At 40.4% G+C, this 26,821-nt stretch overlaps 1 protein-coding gene across 3 annotated transcripts in view; it reads right to left on the reverse strand.

The window, feature by feature from the left end:
- Positions 1–26,821, reverse strand: part of zfpm1 (zinc finger protein, FOG family member 1) — a 95,303-nt gene that overhangs the window by 10,263 nt on the left and 58,219 nt on the right. For all 3 annotated transcript variants that reach the window (XM_029434170.1, XM_029434169.1, XM_029434168.1), the window contains one exon: positions 14,185–14,318. In XM_029434170.1, the coding sequence (XP_029290030.1) occupies positions 14,185–14,318 (134 nt within the window). The remainder of the gene's footprint in view (positions 1–14,184; positions 14,319–26,821) is intronic.

Genomic DNA, 26,821 nt, shown 5'->3' on the forward strand with positions numbered 1-26,821 from the left:
TAATCCCCTTGTTATTGCAGCAATTTTAACAGTGATTATTACTCCATTGTGTTGTTAAAACTGCTGTATTTAAAGACTGGCTGATCAGTGAAAATATGACCCTCCAAGTGAGGAAGGGATCTATCACTGGCTTTCTGGGAGGAAAACTAAGCAGCTAACAGTATGAGCCAGTGAGAGCCCAGAACAGGAAGTGTGTTTCATACACACTGGCACATTTCATGCATTTGGCCAAAAAAGGATTACCCAGCCTGATGAGTATTCTCATTGCACATGTATCTGACCTCTATTCTATTCATCTCTAATAAACTGCCAAAAACCTGTTTCCCCTCCCACTCAATTCTTCATTAGAGAGCTACAATGCACTCAGAGTACATACACTCCCCTATATGTTGTTTGTTAATAGAAAATAATTTGAACATTTTAATCTTTATCTGCATTGGATACAGGTGCAGAAGTGTAAGTACAAATCCAAGTTTATTAGAACAAAGAGTGCCGTTATAGATGTTTGGATGTATGACTGATAATGTTTCTGGGCAGCGAATATGAAAATATATTAGTAGTCTGCATCACTACCTCATTAATGATCTTTTAGGAATGAATGGAATGGAAACCAATGGCTGCCTAGAATGGTAAAAAAAACAACAACAATCAAAACACAACAGCATGGTTACCTGTGATGTAAGGTGCATGTGATTAGCAGTAAATGGAGTGGTTCCCTATAATTAGCTTAGGGACAAACACATGACAAAAACATCACTACCACACAAAAAATATGGCTTTTCTCAAATCTTTTTTTTGAAAACTGAAGTGTTTAACTGCTTCAGAAGTTTAAAAACAATTTAAAAAAGCAACATCGCTCAACAGGTATGACCAGGTGTTGTGAGTTCACATTTTTTGGCTATGAAATGTTCAAAAGCCAAAATGAATAAAACATGAAAAAAAACATTGGTATGGTCTGCAAGTTGCCAAAACTCCCACCAAATGATAAGCTAATAGTCTTTTAGATATTCTGCTAAATAAAAAATAGAAAGGCACGCAAATGAGGCCAAAAACATGATATCATATGTAGATAAATGAAAAAAGAAACTGAACACATGTGTTATTCCTAATCTGTACCCTGCCACTCCCTAAAGTGTCTTCTTACCTAAAGTGAAAACTTTTACTTCATTAGTGTACAGTAAGATCTGAATGATCATATTTTACAGCCAGAGGTAAATGTTGAGAGACCCGCAGAAGATGGACTCGTCTATGGGACAGCTTGAGAAGACAGTGAGAAGAGAGAAGGAAAGGACAGAATGAAGGAAACCTCTGAGTCTGTTGTATGTTGAAGACTGAGGCAGAGCGTATTGGATTTCATGGGGAACTAGCGCTGATGTGGAGATACTGCTTCTTTTGTTTTAATTTGTAACCCAATGCTGGAGCCGTCTGAGCTGTAAGTACTGCTAATTTGTTTCAGTCTAATTCATCACGGCCACGGCTTTGGAATTCGCCATGATAGGGCAATGGGGAGAGCTAAGCAGCGCACAAGCGGAAAACACGCACACAAACACAAAACAGTCACACACAGATTTGTTCTTCAAAATATATTAAGTAATTACTCACTGTGAGTGTGATACTTGTCCATATTTTCTTATTTGAGAATTGTTATTAAAAGTCAATGTTGTCCACTCCCTGATGGAGTTTCCTCTCACAATATACAATATCATTGGGAAGGTTATTCATCCATAACATCATAGATGTTTTTTTCATCTATGGGGTATTCAAATATCATGTCCTCAGTACGACAACACACTGATCAATTGTTGCTGCCGCAGATGATGTTGGTTTTACTTTGTCAAAGCAAAAGATGAATTTAACTCAGAACTACAACATAGCCACCAATTACAATGATAGATTATCTACAATGTCAATCTGCAAAAATAAAAACATGCTACTTTACACACTTACGAGCAGAGATACACACATACACACACAGCTTCAAATGAGATAATAAGAGTCAGAGAAGCACAGAGCCAGATCATAATGTGTGTGTGTGTGTGTGTGTGTGTGTGTGTGTGTGTGTGTGTGTGTGTGTGTGTGTGTGTGTGTAGGTGTGTGTAGGTGTGTGTAGGTGTGTGTAGGTGTGTGTGTGTGCGTGTGTGTGCGTGCGTGTGTATGCGCGTGTGTGTGTGTGTATGTGTGTGTGTGTGTGTGTGTGTGTGTAATTAACCAGGCCAGTAGAGAATGCAGATGCCAGAGATGTGCGGGTGAGTTAAGGAGAACGGAAAGAGGCCACCGGATGGTATCAAAACTCTTTTCACTTCTCTTGGTCTGACGCCGATCTCATTGACTCAAATAGCCAACAGTCAGTCGGGGAACGTGCCTCGACCCACGGAGAGTGAACCTAGGCTGCGCCGTAAGGTTTTTGTTGTTTACTGTAAACATGAGAATGAACTCCCCAAACTCAAGCACATTGTTACATCCATGAGTTGTGTTCACTGCTGGGACTGGCCACACCCCGTCAACAATGACAAAACAGATAATTTTTCCTTTGACAGAAAACACCTGCTGTAGCCTCACGGTGACCACACAATGTAATCCCACAGAGAGCAGTGCAGCACAACTGTAGCCTCTGTCTAACAGTTAGGCACGGTATTGAACCCTGATGCACAGAGTATTAAAGTTATATGAAAGTTGACATGGAATGTTTGGTCAGATTGTTATGCTTGTTTACATATTATTTGATACGTTATTTCTAGCTTTAGCAGTACTGGCTACTTTTTGTATTCCCCAAACTAAGGCATCAGAAAAGTTGTTTTGGTATCAGAGTAGAAGGTCAGGTACCGTATTCCAAAACTATTGAAAATGTTCTCACGAAACCCAGAAGAGGGAGGACTAGGAGGATTTACCATAATTGTTCCCAGCATTTCATAAAAATAACATGATTAAATAAAGATCTATAGATCCACATAGATGTACCTTGTCACCCTCTATTCCTCTTGTCTCACCACAACTATCTGCACAGTCCTCCATCTATCAGTGGGATGTCAGGCCTCCCCGGCAGAGCTCCATCTTAGTTGAGAGCACTGCCTTAAGCCCCATCAGCCAGAGGAGAGTCTTTGAGCTGCAGTCTAAGCCCCTCGCCCGGACCCCGGTCCCCTCATGAATATTAACCAGCCCCGAGCCTGGCTTTAATCTGCCTGATCCCCGCACTGCTGCCGCAGAGACGATAGCGAATCTAATTATTTGGTCTGATATTAACCCCCCGCTCCCACACCCCCATCACACATACACCATTCCCACCCCCAATGCCCTGTCCTGACTATAGCTGCTGTAACATTCACGTATGTGTGTGTTAGTGCAAACAGACACCAACTGAACTCCAGAGCTACCTTCTTTTGCCAAAGTCAGTAAACATAAAACATTCATACACAAATCATACTCACACACCCACCTCTCCAAACTAACCCCCCTCCACCTCCAGCGAAGCCTGCGACGCCCTCTCCTTATCAGGCCCAAGAACGCCCTCCTCAATACCGATAAAACTTGAATGCAAATGATGCCAGCTGATTTAATTTCTTCCTTTTCTTCCTCCATTCCCTCGTTTAGTATCAGAATGGATTGTCTGTCTGTCTGTCTGTCTGTATGTCTGTTTGTCTCTGTCTGTCTGTGTGTCTGTCTGTCTCTGTCTGTCTATATGTGTCTGTCTGTCTGTATGTGTCTGTCTGTATGTGTCTGTCTGTCTGTATGTGTCTGTCTGTCTGTGTCTGTCTGTGTCTGTCTGTATGTGTCTGTCTGTGTCTGTCTGTCTGTATGTGTCTGTCTGTCTGTATGTGTCTGTCTGTGTGTCTGTCTGTGTCTGTCTGTCTGTCTATATGTGTCTGTCTGTCTGTATGTGTCTGTCTGTATGTGTCTGTGTCTGTCTGCCTGTCTGTATGTGTCTGTCTGTATGTGTCTGTCTGTGTGTCTGTCTGTCTCTGTCTGTCTGTGTCTGTGTGTCTGTTTGTGTCTGTCTGTCTGTATGTGTCTGTCTGTGTCTGTCTGTCTGTATGTGTCTGTCTGTGTGGCTGTCTGTCTGTATGTGTCTGTCTGTCTGTATGTGTCTGTCTGTATGTGTCTGTCTGTATGTCTGTCTGTCTGTCTGTCTGTGTCTGTCTGTGTCTGTCTGTCTGTATGTGTCTGTCTGTCTGTATGTGTCTGTCTGTCTGTCTGTCTGTCTGTATGTGTCTGTCTGTCTGTCTGTATGTGTCTGTCTGTCTGTATGTGTCTGTCTGTCTGTATGTGTCTGTCTGTCTGTCTGTCTGTCTGTGTCTGTCTGTGTCTAAGAGAGTTCAAAATAATAAAATAAAGTGACAGATTTTATTTGAGTAGCCTGTAATTAGTGTAATAATATGTAATAGTCAATATGTTGCTGCTTTTCTTTCTCTGTGTATATATTGTAAACTAAATATCTTCAGTTTTGAAATGATGTTCCGACAAAACAAGCAATTTGAAGCACCTTGGCCTTTGATCAATTAATAACAACCAATAAAATAACTGTTTATAAACAGTTAGCAAAAACAAAATTCCTCCTTATCACTGGTGCAACACAGCTGCAACTGCCAGGGCCAATATAAGAATACTAGTGGAAGCCAGTAGGGTTTAATACAAACTATTTGAAGAGGGTTCAACTCCTAAAACAAAATGCATTAAGTAATATTTGTACAGGCAGTGAAAAACATAACAATAGCCTAGAGATTTATTTTACAGCTCACACTCCAAAAAGGTGTATTTTACCTTTAAAAACCCTTTCCTGCATTAAGCGTTTCAAATGGTTTGTGGAATTTAATAAGCCCCCCTGCTCCTGACCTTTTCAACCACCGTTCACTCATTCACTCTCCTCACAAAATCATCCATTCAATCATCCAATTCACCCTCTTCCTCCCTTCTCCTCTTTCACTGTGTCTCCTGCACCCCCTCCTTCCTTTTATACACCTCTTTCTTTCTTAATCTCCAATTCTCTTCCTCTCCCCAACTCTCATTCCTATCCTTCTGTCTGCCTGCCCCTCCTTCACCATCCTATCTCTCCCTCTTTTCTCTCTCTGTCTCTCGTTCTATCTATCGGCTACAGGAAATGGTTTCTTTCCCGATCCAGGGGGTTGGAGGGGTGTACTCACTGTCCCAAACAAAGAGGTCACTGTGTGAATCCTCCAAAAATACAAAGAAGAAAAGGAAGGCAGATAAAATCAGAAACCTACTCTCATCCGCCTCTCACACACACACACACACACACACACACACACACACACACACACACACACACACACACACACACACACACACACACACACACACACACACACACACTTTACCTCTGTTGCACTCACGCAAAGCATTTCTCTAACATTCAACAGAGACACAAGATTTCTTTACACTGTATATTCCTCTCACGAGGTACAAATATCATCAATACAGTACATGGCTATGGCCCAGCAGCGGAGTGAAAGCTTATTCCCTTGTGCTCATATCGGCACACATCCGAGAAGCAGAAAAAGGAGGAAAAAAAATAGAGGGAGCCAGGTTTGATGAGCTGCATGCAAATGACATGTAAAAATATAAAACTGCGATACTTAAAACGGGGGCCAAGATAAGAGATTTGAAAATGAGGCACTCTTGGAAAGCAGGCTCCTGAACTGCCGGAGATGAGGCTCAGAGATAGAGAGGATAGAGGTTTTCCCTCTCCTCTTCTCCTCTCTTACACCTCCTCCTCCTCTTTCCTTCCTCCTCCACCCTGCAGAAGCCGGTGCAGATGACAGGAAGATGCAGATACCAGCCAGTCATTGCCACTGAGTGATGAACACCTCCTCCCTCTCGTTTAACCCTTCTCTTCCACGTTTGCCTCACCTTTCTTCCAGTTCTGTTTTTCTCTCATATTTCCTTTTGTCTCTCATCTTTTGTTTCAGTAGATGGACCTTACTCGCCTTTCTCTTTGGCTCTCTTATGTCCCTCTTCCTCCCTGGCCAGGCTGGCTGCATTTCTGTCTATCAATATTTGATCTTATTTGGCTAAGAGACAGGCAGCTACTGTCATGATGTGGGCAAGTCATACGACAGGTAGCCTATGTGGAGAACGCCGATTCAATCATCACAGATAAAAGCTATGTAAAGGCCATGATGCACAGGGTCAACATTTTAGAGGCAATATGTCCATCACTCAAGGGGTGATGTGGGTTTTGCCAAAAACTGAGTCCATGTCCATGCTCAGTGCGCAGCGACAGCATCTTTGTATTTTCAAGTGACACAGAATATGAACGAGGGATCATTTCAAGAGGGATTGAATACAATCTTCCGGGGTTTGATTTGATGGAATTAATTGGTGAACATGGAGTCCTTGGACAACCACTGATTTGAATGTTCATTTTTGATCAAAATGTCTTCAGTGAGAAAGGTCTATCGTTAGACTTTTCCTTTTTATAAAACCCCCAATAGGTCATACAATCTCACATATTATATTAAGTGTTAAGAGAATGCATATTAACATGGCCTCTGATGTTATCAGTATGTTACAAGTTATTTTCAGTTTGCCAAACAGTGTATGAAACCCCCTTCTTCAGACTTCTGTCACATTTTGAATGAACAAATGAAACTACAAGAATGTCTTTGAAGAAAGGTAGCCTGAACGTGTGCGCTATTATCCCCGTATCTGAACGACTATCAAGTCTGGTCAATCTCTATGAGGGCCATCTTTCCACCCCGCCTTCAGACAGTTGGGATGATTATTTTGGGATGCAAAAACCTCAATTTAAAATGTCTCTTTTAAACAGTGTCCAAAAAGGTGATTCTGTGTGTGGCAGCCAATGGGGCATGGCCACCACCTGCTATCCCTGAGCTCTGCCATTATTGCCTCCAACCAAGTTTCTCTCACCTGTGTTATTAAAACAGGAGGTGGAAGAGGGGGAAGTTATTAATTAAATTACAAGCATACACTTTTCAATGTAATGTAAACAAAGCTTTTAACAGATGATATTCAAACGCACACCTCTGACCCATAATATTGCTCTGTTAGCTACAACATGAGCCAACAAAGATAAGTGTGGTTTGATATGATGGCAGAGGTTCGGTTTTTCCAAATCGCTTATGACTTTATTTATGTACAATAAATGCATCAAGGTCAAGAAAAAAATGTCTTTAAAGATAGAACCTCTTTTTCTCGCTCTCTAGTTGTATTGCGTTCTTCTGGGGGGCATCGCAGAAGGTGTCTCAACACTCGCTGTAATCATCGATTTGTCATCTTTTGAAGGAGCACAATTTTAATTAACATTCTAATTTGATGGGCGGAGGAGAGAAAGAAACAGAGAGGCAGAGAAACACTGTTGATGAGTCCAGATAAAAAAGATCAAAATCAGGATGTAAACAAACTGGCTCAGAGTCAACGCAAAAAAAATGAAAAGGAAAACAGCTCCAGAGAGAATAAGGAGACAGTGATCACCTTCACTCGTCCTTCGAGGGGGGTGAGGGAAGGAGGTAGGGGAGAGGAGAAGAGAGGAGGTAGAGGGGAGGAGAGATAGGGAGTGAGAAGAGACTACCCAAAAAGTGTTTGAAAAGCCGTGGGTGGCGCGCCTTATCGCCCCAGTTCTCCTGGAGAGATTATTGGGGGATTAGTGCGAACGCTTGTTTCTAAAACATGATGAAAAGACGTTCGGCGCGTGATAACGCTTTGAACTCCCCTACTCTGCTCCTTCTAGGATCGTGCCTTCAGGCTGCCTTTCCACGAAAGACAGGATTGGGGTGGGGTGAGCTGCTGGGTGCTGCTGAAGGAGGGAGAACAATACGGATAATGTTGTAAGAAGAGTTTCTCCTGTGGTACACTGTGGAGACTTCCCTTCGGACATCTGTCCTTTTGGAAGATGCAACAGATGCAACAACTGTAGGTTTGCGTACACTTTAGCATCATCACTGTGTCACTTCATCAGAGCTGAAATTTCACGACAATCCTGCAACTTCGGTCCAATCACATGCACTTGCACTATCAGTTAATTAAAGCAGGATCCAATCAGAAGGAGAGGAGATATAATATCAGATTTGTTATGTGCGATCCAATCAGAATAGTAGAAGTGCTGCGCAAACTCCTGGGTTGCCATGGGAGGCTCACCGAGGAGGACCTGGTTGTTCACTCAACCAAAAACAGTGAGGAATCAGCAGCCAGCTGATCAGTTGATCAGTAAACATTATTATACCCTGTTCTAAAGTCCAACAGCCATATCAGCCAGAATATATTTAAATAGATAAATGGTTTTACGCCTCTTTCTCAAGAGATGCAAATGGCAGGATTTCCATATGACACAGAGCAGTTAACACACCACTAATCTAATGAAGGAGATCTGTTGGAGGGAGAGCGAGGACTGGATCTCATTTGCCTCTCTTTCTCACTTGCTCTGCTCCACCCTGATTACTCAGTACTGACAACCCCACCCAAACGATAATACACAAACAAACCAAGACAACATCAAAGACATCTCATTCTACATTGTTTAAGATATAAAAAAATAAATAAAGTCATTGCACTTAGGATGTCTCTTTGTGTGCATGTGTATATGTTACTTGCACACGCATCCAAAATGCTTCCCGATGTAGATGTGTTGGTGGGTAGGCCTTGTATTAAACTGATGGCTTATCTGTCCGGGTCAAATAAAAAGCACATTTGTTGAGAAAGAAGTTGAGAGAGAGAGAGAGGGCAATGCTGGAAGGGGCAGCACTGCCGAGTGGGCCATGCCAATCTCCCAGAGATGGAGGGCAAAGCCTGGGGGCTTCACAGACCCAGCAAGGATGAGGACTGAGGAAGACAGTACAAGTAAGATAGAAGTGAGGAAGGATAGACAACTGGGAAAGATCTGGCAGGCACAAAAGCACATATATAAAAGGTGAGCAGATGAAAGGATGCCCACAGCAGGGAGCTGAAAGATAGAGGGAATTGGACAAAGCATGGCCCATGTCCAGTCAGAAACAAATATCTCTACTTAGATAAGATAAAAAGGTACATCACAAACTGTTACCCCCTTCATACTTTACATACTGTATCTTGGAAATGAAAATGCCCCGTCTACACCACGATCATTTTGGAATTTAATATATAAAAACAACCTGTTGAGAAAAAGGAAGGAATGAGGATTGCTCCTCCAAGCAATTCCAACTAACTCTGTAAGACGACATACTTTATTTTTTATTGCTAATCAATTAAAAACAGAGAACATTATGTGATGGGCTATGCTTTCCTTGGGGTTTCCTGGGTTTGCAGCCATCCATTTGTATCTGCATTTACAATTTACAAACAAAACTGGAGTTTTAAAACTCCTAAACACCTTAAATGTTGCAAACAAACTGTAAAACAAACAATAAGGGCTAATAATAAGAATAAGGGCTTGTGATCAGAGAGTTGTTGGTCCAATGTCAAGACAGTCAGGATGTAGTGGTCCAAATCCATACTAAGTTTTGAGTATGTAGTGTTCACACTGAGTTTATTCAAAACATTTAGTAAGCGTACAAAAAAAAAGCCTACATTTTTGAGTGTGCTGTTGATGTACTCAACAGTGGTCATGGGAACACACTAACTCTTTAATCTTGGGGAACACATTTTGCTGTCACTTAAGTTTTACCTCTTACAGTGTGGGGGAATTTACCCGAAAATACCTACAAACGACATACCCAAAGTAAATTAAAAGCTGCTCTTCAACCATTTGCACCAGATGCATGATTTTGGTCTCATTCAAAAGATAACCCTCTTATTGTTCTTGCAAAACAAGAATCACTCCAAGTGCTTCTGGCACTGAGTAATAGTGGTCTGAATATACTGAATTTGAAGAAAATAAAAAGATGCCTGAAGATGGGTATAGCTGGTAGGTAAGAGCTGGAAAACACAATAGAAACATAGCACCAACATGTTACCAAGTTCAGGTTCAAATATCAGAACAAAGGCACAAAAACTTAACTTATTAGACAAGTTTTTCAAGAGTAACACTAGGCGTAGATATTATAGTATTTATTGATACAAAGGCCATAAATAACTATTGGCCTTTACTATAAATAACTATTATATACCCAATATTCCCTGTCAGTAGTAATGACACAAATAAGTGAAGTATAAACAAAACAAATTGTAATATTTTTGTATTTACTTTGTATTTTGTAATTAATAAATACAATTATGAAAAGATAATAACATTTGTAAAAATAAAACCATGGTTGTCACATGTCTAAAGCTCCAGCAGTTTTTTGGCTACACGATACGGGAGACAACGGGAGACTGGGCTGCTGCTGGCTCTGTCTGTAAACAAAAGAAGAGGGCTGGCACTTCCTTATCAAGTTGACACTCATTGGCTCTTGATGGCTATAGATAATGTATTCAAGCTTCGATTGGCTAACAGTTTGCTACATGCCGTTTTTAGCGAGTATCATTGCGAAAATAAACACATCGATCAGCTGATTTCAAAGATTGCAACAACTGTTCATGGGCTTTTATCAATGTGACAATGATCAAGATGGATATATTTTTACTGGAAACGATCTATTGGACCTTTGGCAGGAAGTGTTTTTATTATTATTAATGATTACAGGATTATGAGACTTCATAGGTGAGTTGGCTCAAAGTTATGGGTTTGATTGTGAGTTTGCTTGCCTGTGTGAGATGCCTACTGTACTTGCTGTTGTGATTTTGATCTCAAAACAGATTTTCTCACTAAATAGACGAGATTCTAAGCTTTCAAATGACCTATGGCGTTGCGTAACAACTCCATCATGGCGGACTGTAGGGAACACAGGATTAAGATACAGCCTCTCTGAAAATGGATGAAAACGGGTGGACGGCCCGTTAAGTGGTTACAGTTAGTGACATTATTCTGCAATTTTATCTGCTATTTTATAATATTTTAATTCTGCTATTTCTATAATGGTACTTCAGACTCATTTACATCAACACTGTGGTTATTGTACTGTAAATGCTCTTATTCTGTCTAATCTTGTACTAATTGTTATATTTTTGCTGTGAAGCACTTTGGGCTGCAATTCTTGTATGAAATTATTATTATTATTATTATTATTATTATTATTATTATTATTATATAATTTCCTATTTCTGTAACATAAATCAATGTACTTTAAAGTGTTATACTAACTACCCAATACTAATTAATAATCAACAATCAACAATTCTGCACCTCACACTCACACCTCACAACATGTAGTGCTAAAGCAGGAGGTAGTGTGCAATACACTGTGTACATTGTGGTTTGGGTGATGGTGTTAATAGCAGCTTGTCCAACTTTCATGCAGCAGGCCAGAGTTCTCATCCCAATCACATACCAGCAAATAATGCTGACCTTTTTATTAGTCACGACAATTTACTAACCTTCACGATAGCAAAGTTGGTTTTGCAGAAAATGTACATTATTATGTGTGCTGTATACAGTTAGTGTGCAGTATGAAATTAAGAAAAAGCTTATTCTAACCCAATGTGCAACCAAATGTCTCTTTTGACATTGAAAATTGTACTTTTGTTTATAAAAAAGGTATGCAAAATAAGTTTATCCTTTACATTCACTGTTTTTAGAATATAACCCTTGAAATAACTAATCAAGGAATGCAGTGTGATGGCTCTGGCTTTAGCAGCGCAGCAGGAGCAGATTTCTCCTCTCTAACACACTGAGGAGGATAGCCCTGACCCCTGCTGACCCATGTGGGAGGGAGGCAGGGAGGGATGGAGGGATGGATGGAGGAGGGGGAGGATGTGGAGTGACAGGGGGAGAAACACAGGAGGAATGTGAGATTACGGCCACTATCTCCAGCAGATACTAAAGGTCCGTCTCCTCACTTCTTCAGTCCGCAGATAGGAAGGGAGGGAGGGGCAGAAAATGAGGAAGAAGAGAGAAATGGGTATTAAGAGTCAGAACGAGATGCTTTCCATATGAATGCAAAGCCCTCAAAAGAACAGAAACTGACTTTACAGTTCAGAGGAGGTATAGGACGGTATGGGCAGCGGAAGGGAGGGGAAGAACAAAAGGTAATGGGTGAGTGAGTGTGTGTGCAAGGGAGTTGTCGTGCACACACACTCACACCCACACACACAGACATCTATCTGTACACTCAGAACCTCACTGATAATAAATGAAATCTTAGAAATGAGAGCCTATCAAGCAGGAATCAATCACTGGGGTTTGTTGTCCAGGAGGATGGCGCCATGTAGAGATAAAAGACAGGCGGACGTCTGGGGGGGCTGAGAGGAGAGGAGGAGAAGAGGGGAGAGGATGGGATAGGAGTCCGGGGAGGGCTGGTAGGAGAGAAGAGGAGAAGAGAAGAGAGGAGCGGACAGGAACGGACAGGAGAGGAGAGGAGAAGAGAGGAGAGGAGCGGACAGGAGAGGAGAGGAGAAGAGAGGAGAGGACAGGAGAGGAGAGGAGAAGAGAGGAGAGGAGCGGACAGGAGAGGAGAGGAGAAGAGAAGAGAGAGAGGAGCGGAAGAGAGGAGAGAGAGGACAGGAGGAGAGGAGAAGAGGAGCGGACAGGAGAGGAGAGGAGAAGAGAGGAGCGGACAGGAGAGGAGAGGAGAGGAGAGGAGAGGAGAGGAGAAGAGAGGAGAGGAGCGGACAGGAGAGGAGAGGAGAAGAGAAGAGAGGAGAGGAGCGGACAGGAGAGGAGAAGAGAGGACAGGAGAGGAGAGGAGAGGAGAGGAGAGGAGAGGAGAGGAGAGGAGAGGAGCGGACAGGAGAGGAGAGGAGAGGAGATGAGAGGACAGAAGAGGAGAAGAGAAGAGAGGAGAGGAGAGGAGAGGAGAGGAGCGGAGCGGAGAGGAGAGGAGAGGAGAGGAGAGGAGAGGAGAGGAGAGGAGAGGAGAGGAGAGGAGAGGAACTGAGTAGGCCATTTTGTGAACAGAATAGGAACTGCTTTGAGCCAAGATGTGGACTAGTTAAACTCGGCTAAACGGGACTGAAATGCATTAAGCGACATTTGACACTTTAAAAAAAAGGTAGGAATGATCATGGGTATGAATGGCTCTGCATGTGTGTGTGTCTGAATTTGTGCTGCCAGGAAGCCTCTCCCAGCATCAGTATCATATGATTAGATGGACTTGCACATGATGCACAAACCCAGCCTCTGATAGGGCTCCATCCGGTCCCACACACTGTTCCCAACCAACACACACACACACACACACACACACACACACACACACACAGCTGTTTTCATTTCCAACCACTGTCCAACATATACGTGATAAGGTGTTTATTCATCGTCTGTCTTTGTTACACGACCTTTGACCTTTCAAATTGAAATCTCTCAAGTTAGTTGGAGGTCTCTCTTAATCCTCCTGCAGTTAAACAACAACATGGTTTATTCTCACCTCAGTAGTACAATATGTTTATTATAGGACATATTACTATAAAGCCTCACTCTAATTACATTAATGGATTTGTCTTACTTTTGGGCTGCATTTCATAATTAATAAGTAATCATTTATACGTGTTTTCACTATTGAATAATCTGCTAAATATGTTTTTGACGCATTTGTGAAGTTGCAATTTTTCTTTTTTATAAATGAGCAAGCGAATAATAGAGCATCAAAATTCTGATCAATTAACCGATTAATCAACAAATAGTTTCAAAATGATTCAGTCTAAAATACCACCTAATATGAACTTGCAATTGCTTAATAGTTAGGTCAGATATTACTGATGACATTTAGAAAATATAGATAAACATCATACTTGGTCAGCCTGCTCATCGTGTGTGCTGTCAGCAACTGTTGCTATCAGAGATACTAAGACTTCTGGACTGAACTTCAAGCTCATCAACAGTGTCACAACATGTTTTGTATTTATGTATTTATTTAAATCTATACAGTCATTAATATAAAAGACTGTAGAATATCTGAAATCTTCTAGTGGTTTACATGTATTACTTGACATGAATTGCAATGCAAGAAGAGTTCACCAACAGCAGAGACAAACACCTCAAACTCAGAAATGTAAAAAAGTAGTAGCCAATTAATTTGCTATGACAAACATCTTTAAAGTAACGATTAAAACCTTCTGTTTTATTTTACAATGGGTATGTTATCATGCTTACGATGCACTGATATTACTTTAGAATGACATGTGTCATTTCAATATAAGGATTAATAAAACGTTACAATAGCTGTGCAGGTGGTTAGTGGACAGTGATCGTATTAGAGCTCTTACCTCTGTCTCCTGATCATCTGTGCTACCCTCTGATTGGAGGATTCCTTGGTAGGGGCCCCACGTTGTGTCTGGATGGAGATCCCTACCAGCCACCACTCTGCTGTCACCGCCTTCTTCACTTAGCTCCAGCTCATCTAGAGGAAGGAGAGTGGAGAGGAGCAGTTAACATCAGGGAAGATGATACAACTGTAGGAAAATATATAAACATGTGATATTGACCTGATCATTACAACTGGTATCTTCCAGGCAGTGCCATCAATGACAGAATGATGAAGAAACCTTTTTAAAAATGACATCTTTATGTCAACATTTGTAAGCATTCAGATCATTTATTTATATTTCATCAACAGTCTGAACTCAATTTTACCAATACAATTTTACTACTAAAGCTTTCATGAAAAGTTAGGATGTTTGCCACCTTGTGAATTCTAATGGCATCAACAGGGCAACATATTGATTATTAGATTATTATATACTGAGTATTGATAGAAACTATGGTATTTAATCAAAATATGGTTACTGCTAGAAACATGACCCATAGCATTTAGTAGAGACCACATGAGAGGCTCAAAAGGAAAAACAAAACCAAAAAAGAAACACCAAAGCAGCATGTGGCTTGAACTTGACCTGAACCCTTTCCGCAGTTCAGACCATACAGCAAAAACTGTCAACAGCTCAACAGCAGGGGGAGTTTGATACAAGCTGAGCACTTTCGGTCCTGGCCGGTTCAAACAGGGGAAACTTCTTGTGTACTTCCTCAAATTGATAACTGAAGAAGAATGGCAATGACGGCTGTGGTCTGAGCCTGCTGCAGTCCTGATAGAGCCAGTTAGCCGGGAGGCATGGAGGACGGATCCATCTATTTTAAAACTTAGGACAGCTGTGAGTGCAGCCGGAGCAGCTCACAGTTTAGAGAAGACTCTGCACATCTGAGGAGAGCTGAACAAGTTTGAGAAACACTGGAGAGAGTTGCAGTAGGAAGCATTCTCGTTGTGACCGTCTGCCTCTGTCTCTGATCAAAGCGCATACAAAATCTGACTCCCCTCCTCTCTTCCCACCCCCCTCCCCTCCCCTTCTCATCTCGTCCATGGTTCAGGCGACTGTTTCGGGGGGTCGGTCTAAAGTGGCGGGCCTGATAAGAGTGTTTGTCTAACACTCTCCATGTCAAAACACTCATCTATCTTCTCTGTATCTATCCCCACCAGAGAACAACGGACAGGCGCTGATAAAATGGCTTTCCCACAGCCGGTGGGGGGTGGAGGAGGTGGTGTTGGTGGTGGTGGGTAAACGGGGGGGGGGGGGGGGGTTTGGGGTTATGGAGGGGAGGAGGGGAGGAGGGAGCAGGAAGGAGTGTGGTTTGAGGGAAGAAAATAGGAAGGAGTGAGAAGTAGACATTAATTTAATAAAACGAGTCCAAACAAAGAGTTGATGTGCTTTATTATGTGCATGGTATATGTCACACTGTAACCAGCCCTACTTTTTCATTATCTTGCCCCGGTGCACATGAGAGCGTGACACTGATGCCAGACGCAACAAGAGCTGACCTGACCTGTTGTGCTTGGGTCAGGTTGGGCTGAATTTTTTATTAAATGACTCATGTTTTGGGTGGAGCTCGATTTCACTAATAATTTTGAATACAACATAGTCTCACTTCTTTATTACAAATACAAATTAAATAGGATATATGAGGGTTGTCGGGTCTGGCCTCCTGACACATAATAGCTGTCTAATTCTTTTCGGATTTGGACACAAATTTTCCAGGTTCAAGTTGGGTCAGTGTCAGATTTCAGTCGCAGGTCAAGCGCCAACCCAAACATGAGTCCTCAGGCAGTCTAACCTGCTGCCTTACAAAGTCTGAAGTGCAGCCTCTGTCCAGCTAGTATCCTATCTCTTGTCCCATGGGGCCTTAGTTTGGCCACTCTGACCCTCCTTATCTCAGAACTCCATCAATGTCCAGTCTGTCTCTGTACCATTGGCCAATCTTCACCACATGGTACTCTTATCAGCATGACCAGCTCAATTGACCCTCATTATGAAACAGTGCACGGATTTGACCTCAGTGAGCCAAGACAGATATTAACTTATAAACAAGCTCAACACACGCATTAGTTTGTCAGATATAAGATGAACATGTGTTATCCTATTGCTTTCATGACATGTTGCATCATTTCCATTCATGTAAACATGGCTTTAGGTAAATCAAACAGGTCATTTGTTGTTGTGGCAGAGTGTAGGCTAACTGGAATATTCACATGTGTTAATGGAGTCTTCTGAGGTGCACAATGTGTGTAAAATAAAATATTTGTAAGTCATTTGTAAAAATGTCACTCTGTTGTATTTCTTGCCTTGTAAAAACCAGTAAACTAGACAACTTTTGCTCTCTTTGCTAATGCAAATGGAGGAAATTAGCAAACCATGCGGAACAGATAAATCAGGACAGAAAACCATCTGAGAAATACTACGCGGAAGCATTTTGGATTCAACGCCATGGACAGAAAGAATTGTGGATAAAGGTAAGGCTGTCTACTGAGTGAGTCAGTATAGGCACAACAAATAAACGGAACTACATCAATTCTGCAAGATAGTTTAGAATAAGGCTAGATGGGTTGCTTTCAAATTAATTTGAACAATTTATGTGTAATTTGTTTTTACTTGATTGTGATATCTGTACTGATGACTTCAGTAATGGCAATGTCAGTTTGTGGGTTGGAACACTGGTTCATCTCAACAAGTGATGGACTGCCATAGTATTTTGTACAGACATTCATGATGCCAGAGGATACATCTTAATGACTCCCTGACTTTTTATCTAGCTCACCATCACGTCAAATTAATTTGGTTTATGACTATATATTTATAATGAACATGCTGACGTTAGCATTCTGCTCAAAGCACGGCTGTGCTTTAGTACAGCATGACAGAGCTGCTAGCATGACTCCTGTCTTGTTTCATTTTTTCCTTCTTTCTAGCCATACTGGCTACATTATCAATCTTAGTGTCTATTTACACATAATTGCTATTAATCATCTGAATAATAAATGTAAGAAAATGTACATACAAAGCAAATGAGGGAGTTTAACTGGTTAATTATAGGCAGCATCAATGACTGTAGATCAAGTAGTTGTCAGGGAGTCTGTTTAATAAAACACTGCCTCTTCAAATTAGTAGTTATTATCAGTGCACCTACACTAATGAGTGCTGCATGCTAATCCCAGCAGGTTAGCTGTGTTCACTGGGGTAACATGAGGCCTCCAACTTTAATCCCTGTTAATTACCCCTCCTGCCCAACACAGACCTGCATAATAACGCAGCGCTCCTTATCAATACTACCCTCATTGTTCTGTATGATACTACCCCCATCGCTGTTATACACTGAACACACACACACACACACACACACACACACACACACACACACACACACACACACACACACACACACACACACACACACACCATTCTTTCTGTCAGTGCTAGATGACCCATTCCCAAAAACACAGGGCTGGATGGCCTCTGATTCACACACATACCTGACAATTTCACAAACACACTCTCAAACACACAAAATACACACAGGTCCGCAAGATGACACGGTAAAACTCATCAGCCCAACACACACTGTGCCCACACACATCCAACCTGTACACACCATCACACCAACATACACCCCCCGTCACCAGCCACACACATACACACAAAGGCTTATCAATACGGACGCTTCAGCAGCCACTGGGGCGTCCAGGCCTCTTTGACGAGCCAACACAATAAAACAATCAGTCCGCCATTAATGAAATTACTAACGCAATTAACCGATGAGTGGGGTGGGGGATGGGGGGTAACAGGCAGAGAGAGAACACAGCTGAAGATGACAGACAGCCGTTAGCTGAGACCAGAGCAGTGCTGATGATATTGTTCCAGGATTTTTGGATCAGTACCGTTTTATTGTGATGTTTGTTTTGCCACTTTACCCACTGTTCCATTGTTTAATGACTGAGTTCTGTCAATGGAGATTATACAGATTCAATCCATTATTGGAGACTTACTTTGTTAATGAGTGTGATGCTGATATACAGTATATAAAATACTATCCTGGAGTCACCATGTATGACGCAATTAAGCAAAAACCCTAAAAGACACATTCAGTCCCATTTCAGTATGTTTGTCCTTTCAACATTGTTCCAAACTATTTCTTTGTTTCTTTTCTTATTTTTTGTCAACATTAGCTTTTGATTGATTCAAAAGTGATGACATTACAGAATGTGGAGTCCCACATGGGAGTTGCTTGGTCTTGGTTTCATTTTCTGTTCTTAAAATGATTAACAGTATCTTCTTATGTTGGTATTCTTACTGTATGTAAGTGTATGACTTAACCTTGTTCTGTGCTGCACATGACAACACACAGATAAAGGATGATGTGCTGTTAGAGAAAGTATAGAGAAAATAGAATATAATCTTGAATCTTGAAAAGTTTCAGTTTCAGTTCAGTCAGAGTTTCAGTTCAGTCAGAGTGACACCATTGGAACACTTCAACAGTATAAATGATTTGGTGTCAAATAAGGTTATCTTTTGGTCTTGATCAAAACTGTTGGTCCGTAAAATGAAAAGTAAAGCAGGGCAAGTTTATTTGTATTGCACCTTTCAAGGCAATTCAAAGAGCTTTACATAACATAACAAGGCATTAAGAATGTTCTGATAAACTGTCCAAGGACTACAGATGAAAATAAGCTCATTAGCTAAGCACATTTTCATTGAGGTGAAAACTGAAATGATAATTAATGTGCACTGTTCATTGTAAAAACAAACAAAAAAAGAAAATACACACAAGGCTATATAAAAAGACAATATAAACAGACATGATTTGAAAGAGTATAATAAAACAAAAGACAAAATAAAAATAAATAAAAGTTACAGTGTAGTTACATTGCAGAGCAATATATGAATAAATAGTCCCAAATGTATTTTACTAAAAGGCAGTGATAAACAGAAACATGCTTTATAAAGCAAGAGTAGTATTTTAAAGCAAATCATTTAAAATTACTTGTTCTGTTTTATGTAATGTTGTCTAAGAACAGACCATCATGGCTTCCTAGGCCTAAGTTATTTAAAGATGGACAACTAGTTGTACCACACCCACAAATATGATGACAGCAGTTTCTACAGAGGTACCTGTTGTTGAAGTACATTTATATTGGTCACAATTTTATTCCTGGAGTCCTTCTGTAAACTTTGTGTGTGGGTCATTCATAGAGCTGAAGTCTATATAACTGTGCTTGGTGTGCAAGGAGGATCAAATGTGAATCCTTGCATAATGGCATCTTACCTGGTCATCCAATAGGAGCAAAAAGTCTGCCTGATTGGATATCAATGAGGAATAAAGGGGGGAAAAGAAAGGTGTAACCCAACACCGATGTTCTCCTCTATCCGGCCTAATTGATTTTTAAAAAGACTAGTGTTGATATCAAATGAGCACATCGTGGCGGAGCTATTGATTTTTTGACACCACACAACAGGAAATCTTTATCTGCGTGTTACTCCGACCCCACACTAATAGGTGGGGTTTAACCTCTGCTGAATGACAAATCCCAACACCTCCACTTGCAATTCTCTCTCTAGTCCTCATGGGAAACACAGGACAAATACTGTATTTCTTTTAATGTTATAAAATATGGAGTTCCGTGCTCTATGTTTACACATGAGGTCCAATCCAATTATATCTGCCAAATATACAGAGGCTTTCCTGTCATATGGTAAAGAGTCTAAAACTACTGACAATTGTTGCTTACAGTCTCTATTGCTTGTGTATTACTATTACAGTATACTGTATATACATACTCAATATTACAGAGCCAGGCACGTGTTTTTTTTTTGATAATTTGTATGCATAAATGTCTATGTTATTTCCTTAATATCCTTCATTTGCTTAAAAAGGTGATTAAAACATATTGTGTCAGCTTCTTGCTAGGAATGATGGGAATATGCTTTCTTCTACAAAAGTTAAATCAATTTTGGTTGTTTTACATGAGATATTTAATATTTCTTTCTTTTCCTCTGTGCTCATATCACTGGTTTGAAGTGGGCGGAACTCAACTGGAAAAGTGTGACGTCACTTGGTGGTTGGTGTGTTGGTTTGTCACTATAACTCTTTCACATAACACACAGTATTTTGATTCAATATTAAAAATATTGATTAATGCAGCATTAAGTGGAATTTTAGGGATTTTCCAGTCAATATTTTTGCTGTTGAGATTTACTTTGTATATCAATTTTTCGCAAATCTATGAAAAGTCTGTAAAGACTCATCTAGCATCTAAAGGCCCTGTCACACATCTCCGTATGGCGGAAACGTATATGAAAAATAGCTCACAATTTGTCAGAGTCCAAATACGTCCAACTTTTCATCGGATTGGATCGGAAAAGTGACGTATACAGATACGTATGTCTAACCTATTGATAGCGTATCACTTACTTATACAAAATGTATCTGGTGAATGCCCAACGAATGCATAACGTATACAAAAATATGGCGTATACAAAATATCGGCAACACGCTGGTGTACGTTGATATAAGGTAAGGTATAAGTGGTATTCGTTAAGAACACGCTGTGTTACGCTGGGATACGTTGTTGAACGCTGAGGCCGTGAAAATGATTTGAGTGTGTTCAAAATTTTCTTCATAAGTTATGCAGGCGTTACACATAAATTACGTTACGGTAGACATACGTGAATACTGAATACAGTACGTAAATTCCTACATGAATACAGTACGTGAATACGTTACAGGTACGTTAAGTTTAAGTCGGCTGACGGTGAACCCTACAGGCAATGTATTGATAACGAGTGGATAACCTATTCGTAACTTATGTTAAACTTATGTCTGACGACGGAGTAAGTTATTAAACGTGTTTCTACAGTACAGCTAGCGTTCAGCTAGTGTTTTGGGAGCTTATTGGGGTTTGAATACAGTATATAGGGTCCCTGTGAGGAGCTCATCCTCACTTCTTCACAGCATGTCTTGATGAATACATCAGCCCATCATCAGAGAGCATGGAGGATGCTGAGAGGCTGCGGCAAGAGTACATTCTGTTCTCCAGCATCAGCATGAGTGAACCAAATGGCACTTTTCCAGCTCCGTTGGCCAGACGCTCTGATAAGTTTTAAATAAGTAAGTGATACACTATCAATAGGTTAGACATACGTATAATAATTTGTTATGTATTCGTTATGTATACGTCAGCTACAACACCGCTGTGGAAAAGTTGGACATATTTGGGCTACTTTTCATATAAGCCGGCATATGTTTCTGCCATACGGAACTGTGTGACAGGGCTGTATGTCTGGCGTGTTCGGCGTATCGTCTGCGTCACAACGATCACAACGATCACAACGATCACAACGATCACAACGATCACAACACTTACCCTAAATTTATATCAACCTATTGCTGATATTTTGTATGCGCCGGCATACGTTTCTGCTATACGGATATGTGTGACAGGACCTTTAGGGATTTGAGAGTTTTGAAAATAGTCAAATATATTTCCAACATTTTCTACAGTAGGATTGTTTTTTCACAAAGCAATGGCAAGTTTCAGTGATCATGCAAAATATGCACAATTTGATGCTGTTCTTGTTAAAATGCTAATTTATGGTTTCAGAGCTTTAATTAGCAGTGTTACATGTTACTCAGAAATAGATCAGTTCATTGGCCATGTTTCGTTATCTTGGTCAAGCTCTTGGAAAGTCTAAAAATTTTATTTACAAACCCTACCCAAATTTTCGCATTGATAATACCTCACATCATTTACAATGCTGGCTGATAAAAGGTCTCGATTTAACAACAACCAAGACCCGATTGCACCTCTTTTTCTCTTTCTCTTTCTCTTCTCTCTCTCCATGATCTTCCATGCAGCACCCCTGGGTCCCTGGAGTCCAGCAGGCTCGGCTCAGAGGCAGATAGACGTTTCTGGGATAGGCATCTACTGCTCAGGACCACGCAATCATTTCCATTTTACCCTCTGTTGCACAGGCAAGATAAGACACCTGCGTAGCCCTGCTAATCAGATGAGCTTCAACAGAACTTTATCATTGACATTTACCACTGTTTACCCAACTAATTTCTCTTAACTGCACTGCTGAACTTTTATCTACAAAATACATACACCACCAGAAAAGAGCAAGAAGCAAACATGCAAATTCACAAATATGCGAAGAAAGATAAAATGAGGGGGAGAAAACTAAAGGCATTTTTTCTGTTCAGAGGACCAAGGGGGTGAAAACAGAACAAGTGACAGGGCTACTGTTGATGAGATGAGCCCTCTCCCCCCTCCCTCCTCGCTGAAGACAAACAAATGCAAAGAATGCTGACATTCACATGCAAAAACTTCATTTTGCAGTTCAATCACCTGACTGCTGGCCAGATGTATTTATTGCTGATAAAAAAAATGTGTCTCTGTATGCAAGTGTGTGAGAAAGTGAGTCCAGCATTATCCAACCAGTCACAAGACAGACGGAGTGCGAGTGCATCCAACACACTGTTCTAAAATGCTGCGGTTCTAAATGTACCACCCTCAGATCAAAATGTTAACTTGACACATGGTAGGTACTCATGCTACAATACAGCATGCACAGGGTCATGACATTGAGCATTGTCCCAAGAGGATACTACTTGGAGCAATTGATTAAATGTTTTTCATGATGGTATGAAATATGCTGAAATAAGAGTATTTATTTATTTTGCGCACAACAACAACGTGCACCTTTTTTATGCATGTAGCTACATAACTAGCTATGTAAGAAGATGACTTCCACATTCTCTTAACACCTCGTGCAGGGTTTCTCCAACCAACAAACACCAGATCCATTCACATTGCTGAACAAATGTTGGCGGTGAAATGTGGATGTTGATTCAGAGGTGTGAGACCTGGCTTGTTATTAAGCTCTGAGGCAGTAGCTCGCTGTAATCCAACCAAATTTTAAGCGGCATTTTACATTTTCAGTACTGCTGGAGAGATTGTCGAAATAGTAAATATGCTGTTCCATCCATCTGGCTCTTTCAAGCTATGGAGCGAAAGATGAAGTCTCTAGGCCACTAGCAAGGCTTTTGAATTTTAGCTTTGTCCCTTGGCTATGTGGGTTAGGTTTCTGTCGCTGGAACTTTTCACTTCAGGGAAGATCGCTGCTCATGCTAAAGTCCTATGAGGCTAATCAGTTACAGTCTTTTCAGTACAAAATCCCGTGTTTTATTGAGTTATTAGTATTTCCTTGCTCACCTGTGGAAGTGGAATATGTTTATTAGTCAACTGTGGGTTTAATGCCATGACAACCAACACATGTCTGCCAGGACAAAGAAACCCACTTGATTTGGCCAATTCACACTGCTGACGCCTTACAGCTGAGGTTGAACTTCTACATACAAAATGCAGAATGTTCGGCTGCAGAATGTATTTTTGGATTTGGTCACCTATTTATTGCAGTTCACTTGCATTTCAGAGCTGAAATGGAGAGAAGGAAGGACATAGAGACATACAGCATGTAAGTATTATATTATGGTAGACCTAAACAAGTCTGAATCTATTCTTCAAGAAAGTGCTAGGCATTCCAAATATTTTACAACCAAGGCAATGTCAAACACACAGAAATGTCAGTCTGTATTCCCTGTCTTTATGTTGAGAAGAAAAAAGCCCAAAAACTCAACAATTTCAAACATTCAGTTTCCAAGCACAACAACACTGACTAGAGAGTCATGGCTCGAGGAGAAAGAAGGAATTCTTAGGAGTAATTCTATTGAAAAAACAGTATATCTGAGAGAAATAGAAAATGTAAGGGCATGAGTGTGCACAACTCATTGAGTGTGTGAGAGGGCACGTACAACACGAGCAGAGATGCCTCACACTCCCACCTCCATCTCCCCCAGCCTTCCCTCTCTCCTCCGCTGTCACAAATTGAAAGTGGAGACCTTCCAGAAACTATCCCTGATAATCACACATGAATTAATTAGAAAATGTTTCTTGACATTCTCTACGCACAGACGGGGAGAGGAAAAAGACTGAGGCAAAGCCACAAAATTAATTGTACGGTATGTGACTCCGATAATTAATTCAATCATTAATTCATGTCTGCTTTAACAACTCCTTCTGGCTCCCGCAAAAAAGGACATTTCAATCAGGCCGGTATCAGCAACACGGGCCGAGGATGGAGACATGGAAAAGTTAAAGAGTGATAGGCTTGCTCGACACACTCAGGGTCATTTAGAGGTTCATCAATTAAACAGACAAGAGCCAGAATAGACCCGTTAGGGAAGCGAACATGAGAAACGGAGATTCTTTTTTTCAACTCTGGAATCAGTGTCCATATCTAGAAAGAGCACACAAACACCGTTAGCATAGCATCTTCCTGTAATAAATCGGTTTGGAATGGTAAATGCTTACAACTGAAGGGAAAAAGCTCATAGTGCATTTAAGTACTTACAGTAAGTTTGTGATACTAAAAGGTTGATTTAGAATCATAGATTGTACAGCACGCTGTTACGTTGGAACATTTGGCAAAATACTGTGTGTTTTTCTAGTGCTGCTGCACAACCTCCCTTAAGACTTGGGAAAACAAGAGATTGTTGTCTAATAAAGGAAGGAAACTGGTGAGTGAGAGATACTGTAGAGGACACAGAGAGAAAGAGACAGAACATGATAAGAAAGAGATATGAAGATGGGGAAACGAATAGAAAGACATGAGTGTGTTTATGTGCTAGTTATGTTTTGTTGAAAAAATAATCATAAGATTTTGTTGGTCTAACTACTACAATGAATCAATATGGGGTCAGGCCTTGAATTCATACTATTCAACTATTATTATTACATTAGCGTTTCATATCAGATAATGGTGTAGTTAAAGTTAAAGGAAAAGTAAGACGTTTTTAAAAGCAAAAAAACTAATTATAGCACAAAGTAGGTTCTAAAAATGTTAGTTTTGTTCCTTTAATAGCTTAACTGTTGGAGATGATGTCGGTAAAATGCACATATGCAGTGTCTGAGATGAAGTTTTTGACTCACCAGCTCAGGGTAGATGAAAAAAATCAGCCACAAAAACCTTTTTGTCACATTTGTTTCAGTAAATCTTATTGAGATAATAATAATAAGGGATTATCTTAAATACAAACTTAAGGAAGAGGCCAGAGAAAAAAATGAAGTAAAACTATTTAATATATTGATCAACAGTTATTCAATTCAAGCATTAAGCCGTCATAATCTATAAATTACACTAAAGTATTTGCTATTTAATAATGTACCTAAGGATCAAACATTCAGTACATTTCCTCCTCTCCACTTCACACAGTGTAGCGGAGCAGCTGATGTGCCATACAGTGCTGCAAAACTAGCGCTCGAGACAAAAACACATCTGTGTGTGTGTGCGTGGGTGTGTGTGTGTGTGTGTGTGTGTGTGTGTGTGTGTGTGTGTGTGTGTGTGTGTGTGTGTGTGTGTGTCAAACTCTGACACAGACAGCATTGGACAAAAGCAGCGAGCCTGTAAATTACACCAAAACGTGGCAGAGCCTCTCAGCATAGGTTTTTGGTTTTATGGTAAACAGGCCAAATGGAAAAAGGGGAAAAAGAGTGAGACCTGTAGTTTCACAGAGCTGCGGTAGAGAGGTACAGTATATATATACACACATACATATACTGGAATAAGGACCTGCAGATAAATGTGCAAAGCTGGTGATAACAAGAGTGAAAGGTGATGGTTGTCCCTCTACCAGCTACTGGTATCATATCACACAACAGAACTTAATGTAAACCAGCTGACCACTGAGAACCATCAAGTCAAACCAATACATTACAGCTGCTGACAGAAGTCAATTCATCGTCCTAAAATATGTAATATAATATATATATAAAGGTGTCCACTAAGTCTTAGTATCAGTAGTAAGAGACTGATTTAAATAATTCTAATTTTGTGAGCATACAAATGACAGAGCATTAACACAATCAACACATACTAGATCAATTACTTCATCATTTCAGGCTCTGACTTTGTTGACTTAAAGAATATCTGATTGTATATAATATATGATTTTAAAGAGAGCTTAACATACTTATTCTTGCATGAAAGCTGACATATTCCTGTGATACCTGTCAGTCATCAGTATTATATTTATACCTCACAGTTTTATCAGTTTATAGTCATTTTTAGTTGTAATCTATCATATGATATGGTAATATGTTCTGTTGTAGCCACTTAACAGTGAGTTTATTATATTGAATATTATGGTAATAAAACACGCGCATGAGCAGCTACAACCCATACACTTTACAGAGGGCTGTATATTTCATGGACCAAAACATTCTAAAGCATGGCTATACTTTGTGGCGTCTGATACAAATAAATGCATCATTTCAGGAGCAACTGGGAAGATGAGTACATACAGATCTGTACATTTATTTAATACATTGATACTAATTTGAACACTTTAATAATGTATTTGTGTAAAAATACAATTAGATGCTGAGGCATTTTCTGCATCGAATGAATTATAGAGGAAACAAAGATATCAAATGATGTTGGTATCTGTTTCACTTTAAGAGTAGTGGATTTTGCATTTTCTAAACGGTGATGCAGCCCTTATCCAGACCCAACACCACAAGTT

This window comes from Cottoperca gobio, chromosome 6 (genome assembly GCF_900634415.1).
Source record: "Cottoperca gobio chromosome 6, fCotGob3.1, whole genome shotgun sequence".
In the NCBI taxonomy this organism is placed as follows: domain Eukaryota; kingdom Metazoa; phylum Chordata; class Actinopteri; order Perciformes; family Bovichtidae; genus Cottoperca; species Cottoperca gobio.